The 9,336-nt window shown below is 40.8% G+C and overlaps 1 protein-coding gene across 1 annotated transcript; it reads left to right on the top strand.

Moving 5' to 3' along the window:
• Positions 1-1,519: 1,519 nt before the first annotated feature.
• On the top strand, positions 1,520-5,450 carry proca1 (protein interacting with cyclin A1). The gene is made up of 4 exons (XM_047595203.1): positions 1,520-2,361; positions 2,448-2,580; positions 3,318-3,452; positions 3,549-5,450. Exons 1-4 carry the CDS (start codon positions 1,845-1,847, stop codon positions 5,239-5,241), a joined length of 2,478 nt encoding a protein of 825 aa, XP_047451159.1. The 5' UTR covers positions 1,520-1,844; the 3' UTR covers positions 5,242-5,450.
• The last annotated feature ends 3,886 nt before the right edge of the window (positions 5,451-9,336 follow it).

The following is a 9,336-nucleotide window of genomic DNA, read 5'->3' as shown; positions in this document are numbered from 1 at the left end:
GACTTCAGTGAATACTAGAGAAATAAACCTTTGCTAAAAGTCGAATTTGTAATCATGAGGTGATGTCTCTTAAGTTTTTCAGGAATCATGTGTAACCTCTGAACTTTAGATGATGTCACTGACTCCTCAGCTCATCCAGGGGGAGCCGTTCTGCTGCTGACCTGTCTGTGGGTTAGAGCAAATAAAAGCAGCCTTACTCAGCATGAACCAGCACAATACATGTTTCATCAAGTGTCACCTTTCAGGTCTGCGGTGCGGCCGTTAGCTGACTCCACACGAACACATAGTGAACGAGCACGATTGTCCGGCTGTCCCACATCCCTCCACTTTTAATTCATTCTTCCTCCTCCTCCTTCTCCTCCTCCTCCTCCTTGAAGGTTTGGTCGAATGTTGCCTCTGGTGATTTTACATCATTTCTCCCCGCCTTCCAGAAATCCGATTTCAGTGCCTCGAGAAGGCCGGGTCGAGTAAGACAAGCCATGTGACAAAACACTGGGCTGATTAGAAACCCAACCTGACAGGAGATTTTTTCCTTTCTCTGAGGAAAAGCCACTTGTTCACACATGTAAAGAACTTTGCTGGGAATCATTTTAGTGAAATGACTCAGAGATGATATGCAAACCAATACAATAATTTAAATGTTTGAGTCTGAGTGAAGAGTTTAAATAAAGTTCAGAAAATGCAACACCGATCATTGCATGCATACTATGAGTGTGCATGCTATTAAAGCTACTACAAAATGTAACAGCAAAATTACGAGATTAATTTGAAATTTGCTATAAATAATAAGAATCTGTGCTTCATAACATGTGCACCTGCATATTGCAAGAGTTTAGCAAGATATTTGCAGGATCATTTAATTCATTACAGTGTGTACAATACAAGAGAAAACAGGACTCTTTTCACTCCTTTAATCTGATAGGATTTAGTTTAGATAGGTCAGTTTTTGATTAATATTAATATATTCAACTTTGACATTTCTGTCGTTTTAGTGGGAAATCACAATTGGAAAAGATTTTACAGTTTATCATGATGAAATCCATTGTAAACACATTATATTCAATCAAAAAAACGATTACAAATAATAGCTTCATCTCTTAAAAGCAACTTGAAGCCCTCAATTTGGACTAATTTGGCTGAAAGGAATAGCTCATATCATCTTCTCCGGATACCTGGAGGCCAAACTGTCAGCTGATCCCTGAATCATTTCAATGAGTTTCCCTCGAATCACCCATCGGGAATCTGAGGCCCTTCAGTCACTGGGAGAGTTTGCGTGTGACAGCACCAACCTTTCTCCACATTCCTCTGTGAAAGAGTTTTGTCCCTACATTGTGATTTAGGTCATCACCAATTCAGCGCCTGTTTTGTGGCGTTTGAAAGATGTCCAATCTCCAGGGTTGGCACAATCACCCCATGCCTGTTACCATGGGACGCGGGGGCAAGTTAGAACCTCCTCCATGCTTGTTCCCAAAAGTAAATCTCATCTTTCTGGGGGGTTAGCTGAAGGGGGCAGGGAGGTAACTTGCGGTCATCTCTCTGCGCAGTGAGAAGGTGATGGAGGCTCAAACTCTGCACGCTAACAGATTAACCCTCTACTCTCCTTCTTGGTTATAAGATAAGAACGCGTTGGAATACCTGCACGCACTTCGTGGAATAGATAATGAAACGATGCCCAAGATAAAGAGGATAATGTGGCTGACTCCTCCCAGCCTGGCCATTCATCGTATTAATAATCACACCACTTGAGCTTCGCCTTAAAAGTGGGAGGGCTGCTCAAAAGCGCCGGAAAACCGCGGGGAGCTGTCTCTGTTACGCGTGGTGCTGAAAGTACCACTTGCCGCATCATGTGGTCGGTCTTCTTCGTCTTTCTGTCTTATCTGGACAGAAACTTTGTCAAAGGCGACTTTCTGAATCCCGCTTTGGACGCAGAGAAGGAAAGCAAGGAGATGTTCTCCATGCTCAATGGCACCTTCTGTGCGAAAATGTCCATCGTGGGTGAGAATTTCCTCTACCAGGTGTCGGACGGAGCTGAGGTGGTGCGCTCAGTCGTCAGTCCCACCGGGAAGCTGGTGAACTGCTCCATCATAGTGAACCAGATGCAGGTGAAATCCTTCATGCAGGAGTGCAGGCTGGGGCTGAAAGACCAGAGAGCCTCGGGTGGACAGCTGGAGACACATTTTGCGCGCATGGATGAAGCCAAGCTAATGTGCCGGGAGTTTAAAGAGAGGTCTGAGCGAAACGACATGGTGAACAATGATGTCAGGGAGGAAAAGGTTCTGAAAAGATCCAAGAGAGGCTTCACTTATCCTGGGACACTGTGGTGTGGAGCCGGTAACATGGCCGATAACTACGACCAGCTCGGTAAGTTTAAATATTTTAAGGTGAATTAAATGCTCCGTGAGTGTGTGCCGTACTCTGGTTTGATGACAATTACCTCCTCTTTGCAGGAGAGTTTCCGGACACTGACAGCTGCTGCCGCACTCATGACCACTGCGCTCATGTCATCCACGCCTTCTCCTCAAACTATGGCTACACCAATTTCAAGTGGTACCCCATCTGTCATTGTGACTGTGATAATGCGTGAGTAAAGCCCGACTGAATCAATTCTTTGTCATAGTAAACCTCTTGTATAAAGACAAATGGTTTCTGGTTACACCATTCTCAAATTACAATTAATTGAATTTCTATTTAAACCACAGGAAAGAGATAAAAAGGCAGCTGCTTTTATTGTTGGGCGTTTTTATTTGAGCTAAACAGATGGGAACACAAGTGGGAGGAATGAAAAATCAATGTGTAGAACAAAACTGGGTGAAAACAGCTGACGTAAATTATGCTAGACTGCACATCAGTCTTTTTAAGAACTACCACATTAATAAGTATCAGACATTAAGATCAATTATCAGCAGCTTAAACATCCCATGTACATTATTCTCCTCAAAAGTAATGCCACTAATGTCTTTGAAATTAATGTATATATTATCATATGTAACAAAGCTAGTGAAATCTCTATTAGAGATCTTGCTGCAAAGTGGACTGCTCAATTAATAGCATTTAAGACAGAGAACTACAGTTTTTTGTTCAGATTTAAGGCAGATGTGTGTTTAAAAGGTCACATAAATATTACTGAATTCCTGAAAATCACCTCCACTGGTTAACATATAAAGACAGCTTAGCAATACCAACGCATTATTTCACAGGGTAAACATCCATCTGTTCACCATTTAAATCCAACAGCAAAATATTGTTACAATGTAACATATTATTTTGCTACAGATCAAACTATTTTTTCTTTTTGCGATTTCTTGTTCTCTCTGCAGGTTGAAAGATTGCCTGAGGAAAGTAAACGACACGTCCTCCAGGGTTGTTGGTCAGGCATTTTTCAATGTCATCGGGGTTCCTTGCTTTGAGTTTGCCTACGAAGAACAGTGTGCAGAGCGGCACTGGTATGGCATGTGAGTATCAGGGTTAAACTCTTAAGCAGATTTTCAACATAACGAGGAGCACTGCTCACTGAATTCACCACCTCCCCTTTGTTCTTTCCTTTGTAGGTGTAAGCGATATGAGAAGTTCCCCGTTGCCGTGTTGCAAGAAGCGGTGCCATACGACTACGGAGGAATTGACGTCATTGATAAGCTGACGTGGGCTCCTCCCAAGTCGAAAGACTCCAAGAAAAGCAGTGAAGAAGAGAAGCCAGAGAGTCCAACGAAGTCCACGGTGTCCAGCCCTGAAGAGCCTTCGCTCAGGAACGTTGTCACTGCTGCTGAGGACTTCATCAAGGTCCTCGCCACCGTCTCCACGTCTCAAAGCTCCACCGCCGACTCTGATAAAGACGAGGCACAAAGCTCCGAGAAGAAGAAGCGGAAGAACGCAGATAAGAAAAAGAAGAAGAAAACCAACAAAAAGCAAAAAGGAAAAGGAAAGGGGAGTAAGAGAAAGCAGAAAGCCGAGGCAGGTGTTAGAGGAGTAGAGGAGGGAGCTGTGGTTTCACCGTCTGGCAGCAAAGCAGTCCTGGCTCTCAGTAACTTCATCAACGAGTCACACAAACATGACCAGCCAAGCAGAAACACCAACAGAGGCGGTGACAGAGAATACGAGCTTGGGGGAAAAGATGAGCCCTCCAATGAAGTCATGAAAGATGAACCAGTGATGGATAAGGACGTGGTTTCAGTTACGTCACCTACCACAGTCCAGAAGAGGCCAGCAGATGCTGATGTGCTACCAAGAGAAACTGCTCTGTCAACGAGCACAACGACTCCACATAAAACAAAAAAGAAACAAAAAGGGCAAAGAAAAGAAAGGAAACGGAAGAACAAGAAAACTCATCTTCTTTCTTTTGAGGAGGTTGCAGCAAACACAACAGATGATTTAGAAGCTGATTCTGTCCCCGCCATCATTATCATAACCCCAATGGCAGAGCCCAAGCAACAAAGACGCGGGAATGACGCTGAAAATCGACCTGACGCCAGCATTGCCGCTACCCCCTTTGTAATCCCCAAAGACAAAAGGAGCAGGTCAAAGGAGAGAGGAGGCAGAGTGGGGAGGAAGAAAAGGAGGAAAGCCAGCTCCCCTCCGTCCTTTGTGCCTGTTGACCAACAAAATTCCTCTGTGGACGATCTGAAAGTCATCCCTGCAACTGGGACTTCCACCATAACATTAGTCCCAACCACAGAGCCGCAGCTCTCTGACATTTTCAGAGAGAAGGTCCAAATTACAGCTCTGAACTCTTCCTTTAGTGTGTTGCAAAGGTCAAAGGTGAGAAGACTGAGAAACAAAAGGAGGAAGGCTGTTGTTCCTCATTCAAGTGAAAACACATTATTTTCTTATAACAGTACTGAAAACATGATCTCAGTCCTGACAACTCCAGACACTGCCCTAAACCACCCTGCAAGCTGGGTTACCCAAGTACCAGAAACCCACAGTGAATGGAAGCTTCTTACCACAGTCGCCCCTACTGTCAGCACTAAACGCCACCTGCAGACGGCCAGACAGCACAGAAAACCAAGAAAGAAAGCTGTTGCCCTGAGTGACGCAATTCCTTTCCCCAAACAAACTAAACAAGTGACATTTACAACCTCCCCAGCGAACCTTGCCACTTCTGTAATGCTCAGATCTGAAAAGGCCCAGTTGACCACCTCAGCAGCACCTGTCATGAGTCCACTTCGGTTATCGATTGAAAGAGCGAGAGCACAATTCTCCAGGAAGAAGAGACGGAAAGCAGCACTGTCTAACAGACAACCATAAGCCACATATTGCAGGCGTAGAATTAAGATTTACAAACCGCAGTCTTAGTTGGCTAGTCTAGCTCCTTCATGATATTACACAAAATATTTAAAGTTTAGTCTTTTCGGGTTCAGCGCAAAATCACAAAATCAACAAAATCATGCTTGTAATGTGAGAATCATGTTTGTGACTTTATCTTGCATGTCGGTAATAAAGTTTCTTATTGATTATGAAGGTCTGCAACAGTGTTTCCATTTCCGTTCACAAAGTGAACACAAGGTAATATCATTATATTTAAATATAAAGAATATTTTAACATTTTCTGGTGACGAAAACACGTTGGCTCTCTTTCCTTGGAAGATCTGACAATGCGAAGCTTTTCCTGTCTTTAATAAGCTAGGTCAAGCTAACTTGTGCCAACATCAGTGTCATATCAGAGAAGCAGAATGGTAGCTATCATCTCAAAAAATGTTTAGCAGAAAGCCCATGTGCACATCCAGCAATGCCAAGCTGTTGCTACAAATTTAGTAGACACCTAAAAGTATATAAATTTGGATAAAACAGTTTCATGTCATGAGGAGAAAGCGACAGCTAGCTAGCTGTTTCCATTAAGCTACCTGGCTTCTAACAATAGCTTCATATTTAAAGTGTAAGCGATCTTCTCACTCGCTTATCTCTTGGCAAGAAAGTAAATGTGACAAACTAAATAAGTTTAAATAAATTTGTATAAACAATGTTGATGGCATGAGCGAAGAAAGAGTCAGTTAGCTAGCTAGCTAACTAGCTAACTTAAGTTTCATATTTAAAGTGGTAGAATGCTAATGTTTTAAAATAAACACTAAACAAGGGGTAAATAAGACACTAATGGGAATTATGGCAACAAACTATAGCTATCCTCATTTCTATTGACAAGAAAGTGTTCAAACTAATCTTTCACTCGATGTAGATATCGGAAAATATATAAATGGCTAAATCGCATCAATATTAAAAGTAGAGAAAGTCTAATTTGTTCAAACCAGCAGATGAAAAACTAAATTCTTTACACAATATCATTACAAAATCTCCACAATAATTTTGTGAACACATTATATTAGTTTAAAATATTTCATCAAACTATAAGAAGTGGAAATCTAAGACTCAGAGGCTTAAAGCTAACCTGCTGCTTAACCTGATTCATTTTTATTTATTTATTTTTTTCCATCCTGCAGCCAAAGAAAGCGTGCCAAGAAAAGGTTGAGTTCACGTACTGTGCTCTTTTGTTCAATGGGACTGAGGACTTTGGTCTCATAGCTGCCTCCCCTGTGTGTGGTTTAAGACGGGGTCACATTCTCCATACCGATTAGGTTCTTACTACTTTCACCTTCTACCAATGAGGGTTGTAACACCCGGTGCAGAGGTTCAAATCCTCAAGGTCAGCTGACCGTCACATGGTTGCATGAGTGGACTTCATCTGGATGAGTCGGTGAGTTGAATATGTCCCAATAAGACGTCTATCACGTCTGACATAACTAAAAAGCACTTTGGCATGTTGCGGAAGATTTTCAGATAAACTGCACCACATGTGTAATTCTTGGAAAGAAAAAAACAGTGAACAATGCAGACTTTCATGGCACACCTCAGGATTTTTGGAAGACACCCAAACATTCAAAGAAGCTTGGCTTTCAGACGCCATAATTAGCTGAAGAGGCAGGCCAACTAATACAGTTGGGCGTGTGATAAAAACATTTCCCACAGTGGGTGAAGAAAAAGTGCCAGCAATTTCCCATTTCATTCCACAGTTTATGACCCTTTGAAAATACATTTTGCGTTCATGCTTCTGCATTTAAGTTCATATACTCATTGTCTGCACACAGATAAACATTACAGGTTGTTTCTTCTAACACTGACTATGACGCTCCACCAAAATATGTAAAAAATATATATATATATTCCCCAAGTTTTACACATTAACAACTTAGAAACAGCAAAGACAAATGTCCAAATGTTTCTTGTTTATTCAGTAAGAGGTTAACGATGTAACTGTGTAATTTATCTTCTAGATTTGGATAAATAATACCCATATCATGAACAGAGCCTGAGCGCTAGTTAGCTAGCTAGTTAGCTAGCTATTTAGCTAGTTAGTTAGCTGTTAGCTGTCTCTAGTAAGCAGAAATTCTAAATAATCCTTTTTAAATAGTGTTGAATTGGAAATATTTAATCAAATAAGACCAGTTGTTAAAATCAGACATGTTATGTTTGGTCGTCCTGCAAGGAGGAAATCTGTTTCTATAGGAGGCTAGGTTAAGCTAAGCTTCCTAAGCTAAGCTTAGCTTCATAGTTAGAGGTCCAGTAACAGTTTTTCAAACAAGTAAACACACACAACACAATTAATATTTATTATTAAAACTAACTTATTGTTCATAAATTAGACAGAAAGATATTTCTTGTTTGTTTGGACCATGTGGGACCTTCCAGAGGGGTCATGAGAAAAATTTAAAGGTTAGTGGGAAGATTAAAAAGGTCAAGAACAAGAAAAAGCATATTTTTACCCCACAAAACATCTTTGTCTTCTGACATTTTGCCAGTGTGATGACATTTCTGCTGCCAAATGCTAAGCTAAGTTTCACCGACTACTTGCTAGCAGTAACCGCCTGTTGTTTGGTGCTGAGCAGGTAGCATATGAGAGAGTCCCCGGTGACTTGGCTTAACGCCCACTGTACAGGCGTCGGGTTAAAGGTCGGACCCCGGCCCGTTTCTGCGGAAACAGCTTTGAACATCCGAGTTGGTGCTGACTGCTCTGGTCAGGCAGAAAAACACACAAAGGAATACACAATCTGTGGTAAAGTGGGGGACGTGGTAATGAGAGGACATCACGCTCTGTGGCATCCTATTAGGTGAAGAATCCAATAATCCATTATGTCCAGCAACACAGAGGAGAGTGTATTGATTCAGAGGAGCTGACCTGCAGAGGTTAAACTGGTTGTTGGTGGAGGTTGTGTGTTTCTGCTTACAGAAACTCTGGTTTCTGAAAAAAAAAAGAAGCAACGTGGCACCAAAATAGACTAACAATTTTTCCTTGCAGTTTGTCTTTCATTCTGTAGTTATTGTATCTCACTTTGTGGACATGCTGTGTCCTAATATTCATTTTGAGGTAATTTTCTGCTTTTCTTTAATTATTGTGTCTCTTTTTGTGGACATTTTGTTGGCTGATGATCATGTTGAGGTGATTGTCTGTCTCTTTCTAGTTATTTTGCATGCCTTTGATGCATTGTATCTCCCTGTTGTCAATTTGAGGAGTTTTGAATCTCTTTATGTTTATTTTGTGTCTTTGTGATCATTGTAATGATTTACATCTCTTTTGTCATTTATGTTTAATGTATTTGTATTGTTAACAACCACCTTAACTGGCTCACAACAAAGCGATCGGCTGCTTTAACCTGTAATTTGTTAAGATTAGGCAAACCCAAAGAGGACTGTATGTAACTAACGTTTTCCCCCTAACCCTAAACGTACCAGATTGAACCCTGACAAACTATGTTGGCAAATCTATCTCGATAGATAGTTGATAATGACAGCTTTTATATAGAATGTATTAGGGCTTAATTCATTTTAAAGAAAACTGATGAGTATGTAAAGTTAGCCTGACCTATATGGCCACATTACTGGTAAACATGCAAATGATGGAAAACTTGAAGGCAATAAAACCAAAGGTCACTACAAATATTTCTGAATTATGCTGCTATAACATGGCTCAAATAGAAATTCACAAAACTGTTTTTCTTTGAGCATGTTTGATTTCTTTGCAAAAAATACTTGCATTATTGTATTCAATACTGCTGTAAAATTGTCTTTATTCCATTTTCAGCTGTTGTTTCTTTGTCTGAAAAGTCTGAATGTGAGGTAAAAATATGAGAATGTACTATTATATCCCAGAAACATGTAGCACTGTGCTTGTGACCTCTAGTGGTCAAGAACGGATCAGTGGAAATCTCTCTCTCTATATATTTTTTTTTATTTAATCAATTTAATAAAATTCAGACATTGAAATAACCAAATACCTCTAGGTTGTTTTACCTCTTTGAATATTTCACTTTTTTCCCCAAATACTTTTGAGATTTGGCCAATTCGGAATAGTTT

Source organism: Mugil cephalus, chromosome 9, assembly GCF_022458985.1.
Source record: "Mugil cephalus isolate CIBA_MC_2020 chromosome 9, CIBA_Mcephalus_1.1, whole genome shotgun sequence".
Lineage (NCBI taxonomy): Eukaryota > Metazoa > Chordata > Actinopteri > Mugiliformes > Mugilidae > Mugil > Mugil cephalus.
This window is presented reverse-complemented; position numbering and strand designations above follow the sequence as displayed.

Bases quoted from the DNA above. Each gene is read 5' to 3' on its own strand.
- proca1 (XM_047595203.1), top strand. From the start codon at position 1,845: ATGTGGTCGGTCTTCTTCGTCTTTCTGTCTTATCTGGACAGAAACTTT. The intron at 2,362-2,447 runs GTAAGTTTAAAT...TCCTCTTTGCAG, and splicing joins CGATAACTACGACCAGCTCG to GAGAGTTTCCGGACACTGAC. The intron at 3,453-3,548 runs GTGAGTATCAGG...TTTCCTTTGTAG, and splicing joins GAGCGGCACTGGTATGGCAT to GTGTAAGCGATATGAGAAGT.